Source organism: Sturnira hondurensis, unplaced genomic scaffold (assembly GCF_014824575.4).
Source record: "Sturnira hondurensis isolate 20B ecotype Veracruz unplaced genomic scaffold, ASM1482457v3 Scaffold0024333, whole genome shotgun sequence".
NCBI lineage: Eukaryota > Metazoa > Chordata > Mammalia > Chiroptera > Phyllostomidae > Sturnira > Sturnira hondurensis.
In genome coordinates, this window is record NW_028096964.1 from 1,546,603 (window position 1) to 1,561,628 (window position 15,026).

Genomic DNA, 15,026 nt, shown 5'->3' on the forward strand with positions numbered 1-15,026 from the left:
AAAACTTGCAATCTTTATTTTCCTCAGATTTAATACTTCATTACACTTAATAGACTTTTATATACTACAGAGGATATTCAAATGCAAACTTCCAGGGCTTAATAAAAAATAACCAACATTATTGTTTCAATTATTTCACGAAGACACAATTGTTTTTTTAAAGACGAGGATTTGTTTTAGCTTAGTTTTTGGAAGACCCGGAGTCTGCTAGGATCTCAACCCAGGAACTCCCACCTCCACCAGTAGCCCTCAGTTTTGTCATTTAGGAGAAGCCACCATATGGGTCCTTATTCGTAATCCACTTTGAAAGTCACAAAAGCGGTGCAGATGTAAAAATTCAAAGCACTTATTCAAGGGCATCTTCAATGCAGCAGTCACTGCCTGGTGAAGACGCACAGGCTGGAGCCGCCCATCTCCGCCGCCTTGGTGCTGGCTGCCCAGGGCCTAGTGGGAGGGGGGCACCCCTTCTGGGGACCCGGCTCCTGAGGCTGTTTTCTCGCTGGAGCCCGCCCTCTTCCCAGCACTATGGAAACTGCATTTTTTTTTTTTTTACTCCTGCCGTCCTCCTCTTTCTCCTATTACATCCCGATTTCAACTTCTGGAGAACCTGATAAGTGAATGGCGCTGGTGACGCCCAGGCAAAAGCCCACGATCGGGTTGCAGGGCAACCGCACCCCCCTACAGATGGATGAGACCCCAGGAGCCGCCTGCGACTCTCGCTGCCGGGAGCTGGTAGCACCGCGCCCCCTCCCGCACCCCGGCTCTTCTTCCAGGAAGGGGCACAAAGCTGCCATCGATCCAGAGCTCACCGGTGACTAATGTGATGCTCGTAAACAAGCCGCCGGAGGGGCACCAGGGAACCACCCAAGCGCAAACCCGCTGCGGAGGGCGCGCGTGCGCGCGCCCACCTTGAGCTTGAGTGCGAGATCCGCTCGCTGAAGTGTGTGTGTCGGTAGGAGGAGGTTATGAGAACGTAACCAAGTTCAATACCCCTTCTTGTCCCTCAGGCGCGCAGAGGTGCCAGGGAAGATGAGGGGCCAGAATAGGGTGCTACCGCCCCATTCCCTGCGCCCAGCCCCCGCGGGCGGTCTCTGGCCTTGATCGCCACCTCCCCCCCCCTGCAGTGTCTCCTCCCCACCTCCGACCCCCTCCCTGGCGGAAGCTCGGAGCCCAATTAATTGAGTCGAAGGAGGGAGGGAACTGCCCTCCACTCAGCAGCTGGCCCCCGCCCCTTCTGCGCGCCCCTTTTCCCGCCCTGGGTGGCTTCTCCTCCGCCGGCATCCACAACTAGCCTCTGATTAATGAGGCTTGGGCCGGCCCCCACCCCGCCCAGACCCGGGCCTCTGCTGGAGAGGGAGGGGACGGCGGGAAAGGCAGCCCGCAGAGAAAGGGAGCAAGGCGGGGGTGTGTGGCCCGCCCTACATTCGCGCCTATTGGTCGCTTGCCCCGTCCATCGGGGGGCGTGTCGCCAATTGGGGCTCCGGGGCGGGGCAGCCGCGCAGTGTGTGCCTGCGTAACGCCGAGTCACATGTTGTTTTGCTCTTCTTAGTTCAGTCACTCGGTGCGCGATGTGTTACTCACTGTGCGGCGGGGACGGCGACGAGCCCGGGTCGCCGTTGGCAGCAGCAGCAGCCCCGGCAGCGGCACAGACCCTGAGTGCCCAGGCGCACCCCGGCACCCCGGAGCGTTGTGCAGCAGTAGGACTGGTGCGGCCCTGCGAGCCCTAGTCTCGGCCCCTCGACTTGGGGACCCCGACTCTCTACCCAGCCAACGAGTCCCCCAGGCGCCGCCCGAGAGCCTGAGAGGCAGCAGCCGCGGGCAGCCGGGCCAGGAGGCGGCCACCACTGGAGCTGGGCACCCTCTGGAGCCCCGGAGCGTGGAGGGCGCTGCACACCACTCGGCGCCGGCCCCTTGTGGGCCTCTCCGAACCTTCCCCACCTCCTGGGCCCAAGGGACACGGGCTCAAGAGGACGAACTGGGGTGGAGGGAGCCGCCCCCGCCTGCGCCCTCTCTGCTCCCCCACGAGCCCCTTTACGCCGGGCTGGGCAGCGCGGCCTGAGGTGCCCGAGATGGCGAGCCCGCCGCTGCATGGGTCCCCCGGGCCGGTGGGCAGCGACGGCCCCAACCTCAACAACAACAACAACAACAACAACCACAGCGTGCGCAAGTGCGGCTACCTGCGCAAGCAGAAGCACGGCCACAAGCGCTTTTTCGTGCTGCGCGGGCCTGGCGGGAACGGCGACGAGGCCACAGCGGGTGGGGGTCCGGCACCGCAGCCGCCGCGGCTTGAGTACTACGAGAGCGAGAAGAAGTGGCGGAGCAAGGCGGGCGCCCCGAAGCGGGTCATCTCGCTCGACTGCTGCCTGAACATCAACAAGCGCGCCGACGCCAAGCACAAGTACCTGATCGCCCTCTACACCAAGGACGAGTACTTCGCCGTGGCGGCTGAGAACGAGCAGGAGCAGGAGGGCTGGTACCGCGCTCTCACCGACCTGGTCAGTGAGGGCCGTGCTGGTGCCGGCGACTCGACCCCCTCCTCCGTCACCGCCGGGTCCTGCAGTGCCTCTTTGCCTGGTGCTCTGGGCGGCTCCGCCGGTGCTGATGACAGCTACGGGCTGGTGGCGCCTGCCACGGCAGCCTACCGCGAGGTATGGCAGGTGAACCTGAAGCCCAAGGGTCTGGGCCAGAGCAAGAACCTGACAGGCGTCTACCGCCTGTGTCTGTCCGCACGCACTATCGGCTTCGTAAAGCTGAACTGTGAGCAGCCGTCGGTGACGCTGCAGCTCATGAACATCCGTCGCTGTGGCCACTCGGACAGCTTCTTCTTCATCGAGGTGGGTCGCTCTGCTGTCACTGGCCCTGGCGAGCTGTGGATGCAGGCCGATGACTCCGTGGTGGCCCAGAACATCCACGAGACCATCCTGGAGGCCATGAAAGCGCTCAAGGAGCTCTTCGAGTTCCGGCCTCGCAGCAAGAGCCAGTCGTCGGGCTCCTCCGCCACGCATCCCATTAGCGTCCCTGGCGCTCGCCGGCACCACCACCTGGTCAACCTGCCCCCCAGCCAGACGGGTCTGGTGCGCCGCTCTCGCACAGACAGCCTGGCTGCTACCCCACCGGCTACCAAATGCAGCTCATGCCGGGTGCGCACGGCCAGCGAGGGCGACGGCGGCACGGCAGTGGGAACTGGGGCAGCGGGTGGAAGGCCCGTGTCGGTGGCTGGGAGCCCCCTGAGCCCGGGGCCGGTGCGCGTGCCCCTGAGCCGCTCGCACACCCTGAGCAGTGGCTGCGGTAGCCGCTCGAGCAAGGTGACGCTGCCGCCGGCAGGGGGCACCCTGCAACACAGCCGCTCCATGTCCATGCCCGTGGCGCACTCGCCCCCAGCAGCCACCAGCCCAGGCAGCCTTTCCTCCAGCAGCGGACATGGCTCAGGCTCCTATCCACTGCCTCCGGGTCCACACACGCACCTGCAGCATCCCCTGCACCACCACACGAGCCAGCGGCCCTCCAGTGGCAGCGTCTCAGCCTCTGGCTCCCCCAGTGATCCCGGCTTCATGTCCTTGGATGAGTACGGCTCCAGCCCTGGGGATCTGAGAGCCTTCTGCAGCCACAGGAGCAACACACCTGAGTCCATTGCTGAGACACCTCCGGCCAGGGATGGGAGTGGGAGCGAGCTGTACGGGTACATGACCATGGACAGGCCCCTGAGCCACTGTGGCCGCCCCTACCGTCGGGTCTCAGGGGATGGAGCTCAGGACTTGGACAGAGGGCTGAGGAAGAGGACTTATTCCCTCACCACACCTGCTCGGCAGCGGCCAGTACCCCAGCCCTCTTCTGCATCCCTGGATGAATACACTCTTATGCGGGCCACCTTCTCTGGCAGCTCGGGCCGCCTCTGCCCGTCCTGCCCGACATCATCTCCCAAAGTGGCCTACCACCCTTATCCCGAAGACTATGGTGACATTGAGATCGGGTCCCATAGGAGCTCCAGCAGTAACTTGGGCACGGACGATGGTTACATGCCTATGACCCCTGGTGTGGCCCTTATGGGTAGTGGCAGTGGCAGCTGCAAGAGTGACGACTACATGCCTATGAGCCCCACCAGCGTGTCTGCCCCCAAGCAGATCCTGCAGCCACGGGCTGCTGCTGCAGCCTTGCCCCCCACTGGACCTGCAGTGCCGGCACCCGCCAATGTGGCAGGCAGGGCCTGTCCAGAGAACGGGGCTGTCTACAAAGCTAGCTCCCCAGCTGAAAGTTCTCCCGAGGACAGTGGATACATGCGCATGTGGTGTGGTTCCAAGTTGTCCATGGAGAACTCCGATAGCAAGCTGCTTCCCAACGGGGAATACCTCAACATGTCCCCCAGCGATGCGGGCACTTCAGAGACCCCACCCGACTTCTTAGCAGCCTTGCACGGCGGAGAGATGCTCAGGGGCGTCCCTGGCTACTGCTACAGCTCTTTGCCCCGCTCCTACAAGGCTCCCTACACTTGCAGTGGGGACAATGACCAGTATGTGCTCATGAGCTCCCCCGTGGGGCGCATCCTGGAAGAGGAGAGGCTGGAGCCTCAGGCCAGTGTGGCGACCACAACCACGCAGTCGACCAGTGTCTTCATGGCTGGGGTCAGTGGGATTGGGCACACCCAGCCTCCTCACTCCTCAGTGCCTTCTCCAGGGAGGCTAGGCGGCAGCGGCAGTAGCCGCCCAGAGGGCTTCCTGAACCAGCGTTGCCGGGCAGTGAGGCCCACGCGTCTGTCCCTTGAGGGGCTGCAGACCCTACCCAGCATGCAGGAGTATCCTCTGCCGCCTGAGCCCAAGAGTCCAGGAGAGTATATCAATATTGACTTTGGGGAGGCGGGAGCACGCTTGTCGCCGCCTGCTCCTCCGCTGCTGGCTTCAGCAGCCTCGTCGTCCTCGCTGCTGTCTGCCAGCAGTCCAGCCTCTTCCCTGGGCTCTGGCACCCCAGGCACTAGCAGCGACAGCCGGCAACGCTCACCACTCTCTGACTACATGAACCTTGACTTCAGTTCGCCCAAGTCACCCAAGCCTGGTACCCAGACTGGTGACCCGGTGGGCTCCTTGGATGCCCTCCTCTCTCCCGATGCCTCCTCCCGGTACCCACCACTGCCCCCACGCCCTGCTGCCCCCTCCTCCTTGAAGTCACAGCCACCTCCCCCACCCTCCCCGGGAGAGTTGTACCGCCTGCCTCCTGCATCCACATCCCAGGGCCCCAGCGCTGCCTCCTCTTCGTCCTCAGAGACTGGGGACAATGGTGACTACACCGAAATGGCCTTTGGCGTGGCTGCCACCCCACCACAACCCATCGTGGCCCCCCCAAAGCCAGAAGGTGCCCGTGTGACCAGCCCCACATCTGGCATGAAGAGGCTGAGTCTCATGGATCAGGTGTCTGGAGTTGAGGCCTTTCTGCAGACTGGCCAGCCCCCGGACCCACACCGGGGGGCCAAAGTCATCCGTGCAGACCCGCAGGGGGGCCGCCGCCGCCACAGCTCTGAGACTTTTTCCTCAACCACCACTGTGACTCCCGTGTCTCCATCTTTTGCCCACAACCCGAAGCGCCACAACTCGGCCTCGGTGGAAAATGTCTCTCTCAGGAAAAGCAGTGAAGGGGGTGGCAGCGGTGTCCTCGGTGGAGGTGATGAGCCCTCTCCATCTCCCCACCAGTTGCAAGCACAGCTCCCCCAGCAGGCTCGGCCATGGACACCAAGTCAGCCTGGGGGCCTGGTTGGCTGCCCTGGGGGCAGTGGCTCTCCAATGCGCAGGGAGACGTCTGCTGGCTTCCAGAATGGCCTCAACTACATTGCCATCGATGTGAGGGATGAGCCAGGGTCCTTGTCATCCCAGCAGCAACACCCCCAGTCGCAGCATCCACATCCCCAGCCAGGCGACAAGAGTGCCTGGGGCCGGACCCGTAGCCTTGGGGGTCTCATCAGCACTGTGGGGGCTGGCAGTGCTGGTGGGGTGTGTGGGGGGCCAGGCCCTGGACCCCTGCCATCCAACACCTATGCCAGCATCGACTTCTTGTCCCATCACCTGAAGGAGGCCACCATTGTGAAAGGTGAGGCCCTTCGAGCTTATGGCTGGTGGGAGGAAGGGAGGGAAAGTGGGTGAGCTTCCCTGGGTTCATTCCTCTTCCCTTTTTTGGTACCTTGACCTAAATGCCGAAAATTTGGTCCTGGCTTCTTGTTTTGTTTTACTTTTGGCTCCCATGTCCTCCTGTTTCCCCAAAGACCTTGCCAAAAGCAGTCGAGTCATCTTTGAGTTGAGTGTGAAGCGTCCTACCCAGGAGACTACTATTTGCCTTTTGGCCCAGCACATCTCTTCTTTCCCACAACCCTCTTCCCATCTGTTAACACTGGACATGCTCCCCAGGTCACCACCCCTACGAGGCAGCAAACACAGACTGGTCGGTCTGAGAGTGGGAAAGTGCTGGTAGGAAGGGCCCTGAGGTTCGGACTGCTCCCTGGCCAGTAACCTTCACTTTTTGTTTTCCTGGAACCACACCCCAGCTGATTCGTGCTGAGCCTAAAGTTTATAAAAACAGGCCTGAAAGTCACTTAGGAAATGAGCATCCATTTTTTTGTGGCTGCTAAAGGGAACAATTAACCATTTATAGTTTACACATAAACTATAGGGGCTCTTCTATCAGAGACATTCTTTTTTTCCTAAGGGGCTGAAATTGTAATACTGCTGAAACACAGCTTAAAAGAAGCTCTCAAACTTGAGCTCACCTGGGAACCACCTGGAGAGTCTGCTGAAACCAGAGTGGCTGGGCTGTGCAAAGCCTTCGAGATTCTGATGCAGCGAATCTGGGGTGTGGCCCAGAATGTGCGTTTCTAGGTTGTCAGGCATTGTGCGCATGCTACTGCTGGGGGCCATCCTCCTAGGACCTTGCCCCAGGTTAGACCGACCTGAGGAAGTTTGAGAAATGACTTATTAGGCCCTGCTCCAGACACATTTGAGTAAAGCATCCAATGAGCAGAGCCCAAATGTGACCATTTTTCAGTTGCCCAGGTGATAATGTGGAGCCAGGATTTAGAATCAGTGCTTTAGAAAAGACGGAGAGAGCAACATGGGACTTTTCAAGAACAATTGGATAAGCTGGGGCCCCGTATGTTCTCCGCGTTCTCATCAAATATCCATGAGGAGAGAGGGACCGCTTGCTTTGCAGCTGGTGGTACATTCTGACTGTCTCAAACTTTTAATAAGGAGAGAGGGGAGAGAAATAAAGGAGCTGAGGAGGTTGAAGTGAGTTTTGTAGCTGTTCCTGTGCAGGGTTGCTAGTTAAGTAGAGGCTCTGAAGGAACCACAGAGCACACAGTAGTGGATGCCCTCCCTGATGTTTGCCTGAGGTCAGTGGTCTGCTTGGGGTTTCAACAAGATGATGATGAAGGGGGCTTGGGGATCCATGTGCCTTTTGTTCTGAAAGTAAACAGACGAGTTTAATGCTGTCTAAATGCGGCATATGTTTGATGATATCCATGGGGTTTAAAATTGTAGCTGGAGGGTAAGTGCTCAGTTATTCTAACATAACAGAGGAAAACCATTTATATTTTTATTAAAACCATAGGACAAAAATAAAAAGAATCACAGAATTATCAGGAGTGTGGTGTTTCAGCATCTAATTAAATCATTTGGAAGTCGTGAGGATATGTCCCATAAGTGATGACTCTCAGCTGAAGGTCACTTTACCTGGAGTTACAATGAGCACTACAGATACCTCTGAAAAATAGCTAGTGTGTCAGGGAGTTAAGGATTAGTTGCCTTTCAAGACACAGACCGTTTGTGCTGGTATAAACACACCAGCATAAGTAGAATTATACACTGAAAAATACACACACTCTTATTTGGTATGCCCAAATGGGTATATGCCACAGTGAACATGAAAGTACATTTTGCTGAAATCTGATTCTGATCAGAAAAACAGTCTGAGAACATAACACCTTTGACTGCTTTTGGTGGAGTAGGCAGTTAAAACCTGGACCGGATTCAGGAGGGCCCCTGGAGTGGGTTCTTGCGGTAACACAGGAGGAGTGAGTGAGCTGGAGTGTGCGTCTGCAGGCCTAAAAGGATTCGAGGCCTTTTTGATAACGTGGATACATTCAGAAATGTGATTCATGTATGATATAATGCCCTTTTCAGACTAGGGAACATTTTAAACTGCAAGAGATAAGTTTAGTTAGAGACCCGATTTAGCTTGTTTTGTTTAAGATTTCCCACCAGTATAAAATTCCTTTCAACCTATAGCATTCAAGATTCTAAAATCAGAAAAGCAGTTTGTATGTTTCATGGTGGCTGAACAAAGATGAGAGATCATTTTGGTTGCTGTTTTTCCAAAGTCTGTGTGGGCATGATGGTAAACACCCTTTTAAGAAGGAAAAGGCCTCTTTTTAAGCAAAATTGATAAATGCAATTGATCCATTGTGCCAAAACCACATTTTAAAAAAGGGACCACATGTTAAATGGGCTTCTAGTAAACTTGTTTGAACACAGAGAACAGTAGAGTAGGAAACAAGAGTGTGTCATCTTAATGTGGAAGCTAAATTGGTCTGTGAAGCCAGGAGAATATTTAGAAACTTATAATGAACATCCACTTTTATCTACCTCATGTGTGCCCATGGTCATTTGTTTGGGGTACTCGTAAACAAAAAGCTCACAGGACATTAGCATCCTCTGAGAAAACAGTGCTGGAAAGAAGGCTAGCAAAGTCTTTCTTTGAAGAGGAAATAAGAAAAGAACTTCCTGGATCATCTCGTGCACTGCCCTGGCTCTCAGAAGTGGCATATGTTTGTTTTCACTTCAGGCTTCTTGGGTTGTGCATGGAAAAATTGCAGAATAATTTGGGGTCACTTGGGTAGTGTTTGGTATTTGCGTAAGTGGTGACAAAGATTAAGGTTCCCACAATGTTTGAGAGTTGTTTACAAAAGAATTGGGGGTGGAGGCGGGGTTTCAATGCTAAAGCCAATGAAAAGTTAGTACACTGTAGGTTTTTGTATTTAATATGAGTGTATTAGTCCAGAGAAAATAAAAATTTAACTCTAAAGTATGCATCTCATTCGGGAGTAGGCAAAGGTTATTTACCATGTGTTGTGTGTGTGCATATGTAGAAAAATCAAACCAATCTGTTAGTGTTTTGTTGAAATGGAAGTATGTTACTGAATTTACTATTCTTTAAAACTGCTGTTTAAAATTAACATATATTTTTGTGTTTTGATTATAGACTGGTGCATATCATAAAATACATTATTTTAATATTCCTTTTTTAGTAGAATTTTTATTCTGAAAATTTTTTTGGTGTGTACATGGCAGATTAGATAATAATTGCCACTGAAAGCATCTGTATTTAAATTTTGTTTGATAAAAGGGCCTGCTTATTCATAACCTTTGGTAATGGAATAAGAGAAGTGTTTTTATTGGAACAATAGAGTTATGATTAATGTTTAAAAGTATTGCCTGTTGAAGTCTTAAAGCAAAGAACTTGAATAGTTTTAGAACTCCAGTGAGATTGCTTGACAAAGCAGTACCCTCTGTTTTTTCTGTTGTGCATGTTTTTCTGCTTTTGCTGGTCAGCTCTTGTCATAATAAGATGCTAATGTGCACTGGCACTGGCTGCTCTTACCCAAGTCCCAGGAACAGACAACTAAGGTGCTAATGACAAAGCTGTCATTTAGAATGGAAGGGCAGATAAAGTGCTTCCCAGATAAGGTCAAGTTAGAGGAGTTAGTTCATCACCACCAAGCCCTTATTATATGAAATGTTAAAGGGACTTATATAAGAAAAAGAAGGTCACAACTATGAACAGTAAAATGGTAACAAGCCCACAGCTATCGACAACTGAACCTAAAAAAACAAAAACAAAAACAAACTAAGCAAATAACTAGAACAAGAACAGAATCACAATAATGGAGATCACATGGAGGGTTATCAGCTGGGAGGGGCCGGAGGGACAATGAAGGAAAAGGTACATGGAATAGCATAATTGGTAGGTAAAAAATAGACAGGGGGAGGGTAAGAATAGTGTAGGAAATGGAGAAGCCAATGAACTTACAGGTGTGACACATGGACATGAACTAAAGGGGGATTCTGGTGGGAGCGGAGGTGCAGGGTGGAGGGAAGTAAAGGGGAGAAAAAATGGGACAACTATAATAGAATAATTAATAAAATGTACTTAAAAGAAGAAAACGTAGAGGCTTTCATGAATGAAAGTCACATGACTTGTTCTCTTTACGTTATTGAAAGAGAAACCTTTAGAAAAATATTTCTTTGCAGAAGGAAGCATGCACAGCCTGTGGAACACTAAACCAGAAATCAGGAAACCAGGTTTCCAGTTGCTGATCTTAATGAGTCATTGTGCCACTCGACGGAAGACATTTAATCCCCTTTTCTCACTGTGCCAGTCTGTAAAATGGGATAATTAAAAGCCTCTCCCTTCTGTGTCAGAGGGAAACTGGGAGGTCCAAGGGATAGTAAACATTAGGAGTGGTTAAGCTTTTCTAAAGAAATGTGCTAGTATGTTCAATGATGCTATTGATACTTACTACCTTGAAACTATGAGAGTATACCGGAAAGACACTTTTGTAAATGGGTATTTTAATTTGAAAAATGGAGCCAGTCAATCCCTTCCTAAGAAATGTTTGCCTTTTCTGGTTGATTGCTAGTTCCACCTCAGTCTCCAAGAACCATTGTTTTTTCTCCCTCTTTATTTAACCTGAGAATTTTTCATAGATAATCATCAATTGTAAGGAAGGACTGTTTTAAATTACATAGTAAATTAACAAGGAAAATAGCGTCGTAGCCCTGAAACTATACCAAGAGCATACTTTTGAATACCTTTTTTGATTTGTTTACATATTAAGAGATACTGTCAAGCCTGGGGTTTCCACTCTTTGGGTTGATTTAATTAGGGCGGTCGGTCATTCCTGCACTGTTTTGATGTGTTTGGTCATCAGACACAAGCAGAAAAACCTCTAGTGTTTGGTTCTTTGGTTCTTCCACAGACCCACCTCCCCCCAAAAGAAATGTTAATAGATAATTAATGTCTTATGTTCTTTTGAACTATTAGTATCAAAATGAAGCTCTTTCTGAAGTAGAGAACTTGGAGAAGTTTTAGTAACAGCTCAGGTATAATGGGTTTTCTGTTAGAATTCCCACTAATGCATTTTCTGTAGAAGCATAGTTCCAAGAGCTAGTTAACTTTTGGTATCAGATTTGGCAAGTGGAGAGGTTTCTTTGTTTTGTTTTTTTTTTTTTTTTTGGTAGTACAGAATCAAGTGCTCCTGTTTCACCTTAGAAACTTAAGGGAAAATGTAACTTTACTCTTTTATCTGCATTGCCAAGTAGAGTGGGGGAAACACTCAGAGGGAAGCAAAGCGAAGCGCTGTGCCCTGCCCCAGAGCCAGTTCTTCTCCCTGGCTACTGTAGTGGTGAATTAATTCTCTGCAACCAGACTACAGCCATGAGCAGGACATGTGTTTCAGTACAAGTTGGGCAAGGCGTTTTCATGTTGGCATTTTAATAAACAGTTGAAGGAAATTTTCAAGTTTTCATAAATCAGTTCATGCTATTTGTCAGTGGCAGGTTTTATGAAAACAGTGCTATCCAAATTTAGATGGTAACATTCTTTCTCTGTTAATTTCGTTAATTTGAATGTGTTCTTTGAGATTGCAATGGTTATTTTGAATTATTCCAGGTGGATTACTGTAGACAAGAGTTCAGTGGTAGATTTTTTTTTTTGTGAATTGGTGAAGTCATCGCTTAAGGTGGAAGAAATGCTGAGTTTGATAATTGCTACTTATTTGATTTTTTTCTAGGTAGCTACAGAGGCTTATATTAATTGTGCACTAAAGTAAAAAACAGAAGGAAGTGACTAGAGGGAGTTAGAGTTTGTGTTGTGTATTGCTTGGTGGGTACAGATAATACAAAAAATACTTTTCTACATTGTATTAGAACTGAATTTGTTGAATTACGCTGAGATACAATTTGGTAAAACTTATAGGCTGCCTGTTTATGCATGATAAAATAGTCAATTTAAGGATTCTGATTTCTGTTGGATTAGAAAAACATTAACTTTTTACAGAGTTACTTATACATGTCCACAGACTTTATAAAATTTGATCCAGCAATTATATCTTCAAACTTGGCCCAGTTTTTTTATGCTGTTTGCATTATTTATAGCCACAGACAAGATTTATAGAATATTTTTTACTTATCATGCTGTTACTGGGATTTGGAATATTTGATCAAATATTGTAATCCATACTGTACTTTAGAGGTAAATGATCACATGCATCGTGCTTTATAAACACCAGGTTTTTAGTATTGCTTTACAGAGTATCAAATTTTCTAGAAATAAATTATTTTAGGATGGTAAATGTGTGTGTTTCTGTAGTTCTGCTCTAAAAGGCTTGATATGGAGATTTTCATAATTGAAACTCAAATACTAAAGAGTGATGTGTTCTCCAATTATGTTAAACCTTTATAACCTTAATGTAATTGTAGTCATACTTTAACCTATCCATATGGTATTGATAGAAACAATTCAGTGAATGATTGTGGTGTAGTATTAAATTGCAATTTTTCAATGAGTAAAAACAGGGATTATAATAGATTTCATCATATTAAGCAATTTGAATAGTTACCTTAAAATCCATATGTTTATGTGAAGAATGACTTATGCTTTTGCATAGCATTAATAGATAACCTATAATACAGGGTGAGCCAAAAATAGGTTTACAGTGGTTCATATGGAAAGTAATATAATAATTAATAAATAATAGTACAATAATAAACTGTTTCACATACTCACAACTGTAAACCTACTTCTGCCCCACCCTGTATTTGTGAATGTGACATATTGTTACATTTATGCAAATTTAGAAGTAGTTACTTAAATCAGTCTATCTTTTGCTTCCAAATTATAAGTATAACTAACAATCCAAGAACTTGGTTTGTAAAAGAATGCTACTTAAATTGGAGGTGATGAAATTTTAACCATTATTCTGACCAATATTAACAGATTAAAAAAAAATAAGTACAAGCCCCTCTCCTCTTTGGAGCAAAAGAATTGTTTAAAATTCAAAAGGTGTTTTTCTTCACTTCATAGTGTTAAGACATTTTCATAGACATAGTATTATGTAATACTCCTAAAACCTTAAGACATGAGCAAGGCCACTTGGATCGCCTTTTTTTTTTTTTTTTTTTTTTTTTAAATTAAACATGGAGCCTGCAGCTTGGAGAGTTCCAGGGACTTCCCCAGGATTCTGGAGCCAAAAGGGGTAGTGTTGGGCTTAACCATTCAAAGATGCTTCCAATCCCTAGCTGGTATTTATGTTATATCACATTGTCTCCAAGTTAGATACATTGTGTCTGCTTTGGAAGCTCATATACAATAGTTACATTAGGACTTTATTGTGGACTCTACCTTAGGCAACTTGCAAGTTAACATTTTGGTTTTTATTTCACTTGGGTGATAGTTACTTAATTTCTCCTTTCTTTATGCATTACTCATTCAGAGAAAAATGGGGACATTTAATCAGAAAGACTGGACATTGAAGGAAAAGCTCCTACTTTTTTAAACCAGTTTTTACACCTGACAGTTTGAAAAGCTAAGGATCTGATATTACTTTTAAGGCTCTCATTTTGTCAGTGAATTTTAGGGTCCAGTGAAGTGGTTGGTTGGTCATCTGTTCTGAGGGTTTCCTGTGTCACATTCTGGACTTCTGAAGTAATCTGCAAGGTGGAAAATTTATATTCCTTTGCCCATTTTTGTTTCAGTAAAGCAAACTATATATTATACTTGATAAGATACCTCTACCCCTCCCCTCCCTATGAAATACATTAAAACTTTTTCCACACAATGTGGTTACAATCAGAAAAAAATATTTTTACACGCAAACCCACACAAGGTTGTTTTGAGGGAAAAGGGTTGGGAACCGTTGGTATAATGTAACTTATTTTAAGGTTGTGAAAACAGAGCCCGAGGGAGGTCGAGAGTCTTTTCCAAGGTCACTGATTTAATTAGTGGGTAGAGATGTTTGTAAATATTACCAAGAAAGAATAGGGAATTCTCTGTCTCTGTGGATTTTTTTGTGTACTGATGAATAACTTTTCTCCCAGGATGTGGCCTGTTCCCTCTAGAACAATTTAGTATTTGGGGAAGTGGTATCCATCTTTTGACTTTGAAACATGTTAGTAAATTCTTCCATGTGAAGACCAGGTATGCTAGTTGGTAGAAATACAGAGTGCAGAGACCCCCCAATAAGGAGCGTGTTCTAAGTCAGGGAAACAGGGCCACTCACAACTGTGTGTGAGCAGTGTTACTGACGAGGCCAAATGATGAGATTTGTTGATAAACACTCAAGATCATGTGCTTGCTTGAAAAAAAAAAGAGAGAAAATTCTTGGGATAAATCAAGAATTTATCAATGTGGAAGACCTCTATTTGGGAAATGGGAGTCCCTGCTCTCTGTAGATTGGTTCACGCTGGACTTCTGATCTGGCACCTAAGGGGTCAGCTTGTGTCACAGTTGCTGCTTGAGGTGACTTTACAAAGCATTTATTCTATGAGTAGAATATCACATACTCATTATGCATAAGTCCATTAACAGTTTTCTAAGAAATGAGTCATTAACCTACTTAATGATGAGTTTATTTGAAAACTAAGCAATTTGGAATTTGCCTAAGAACCCATAAGTAAATCACCAGTTGTTGCTAGGTGTTCTGAGGAGTGGATTATTTCACCAGTGCCCTTCTTTTAAGATTTTTTTACCAAGAAAAACATTTAACTGAAATTTTTTTTATCTGAAGAGAAATCGTTTTTCAGAAGGTGCTACCTTTTTACTGATGTGACTGTAATCCCACATTTAAAAGAATAAAGGAGACCTAAGCAAACAAAAATTCATAAGCTGTCCATATTTTTCAGAAATATAATGGGGCGTCTATGGCCTTGTGCTCCTGCGGGTGACCCGAGGTTTTGTTTACATTCACCGTCAGTCTCTGCAGCATCCTGGGAGAG

The 15,026-nt window shown here is 48.2% G+C and overlaps 1 protein-coding gene across 2 annotated transcripts in view; it reads left to right on the top strand.

Annotated features, from left to right (window-relative positions):
* Window positions 1-1,537: 1,537 nt before the first annotated feature.
* IRS2 (insulin receptor substrate 2) overlaps window positions 1,538-15,026 on the top strand; it is a 29,008-nt gene continuing 15,519 nt past the window's right edge. The window contains exon 1 of one of the 2 annotated variants that reach the window (XM_037038362.1): window positions 1,538-6,072. In XM_037038362.1, the coding sequence (XP_036894257.1) occupies window positions 2,070-6,072 (4,003 nt within the window). In that variant the 5' untranslated portion in view covers window positions 1,538-2,069. The remainder of the gene's footprint in view (window positions 6,073-15,026) is intronic. The other variant, XM_037038361.1, reaches the window with a different exon arrangement.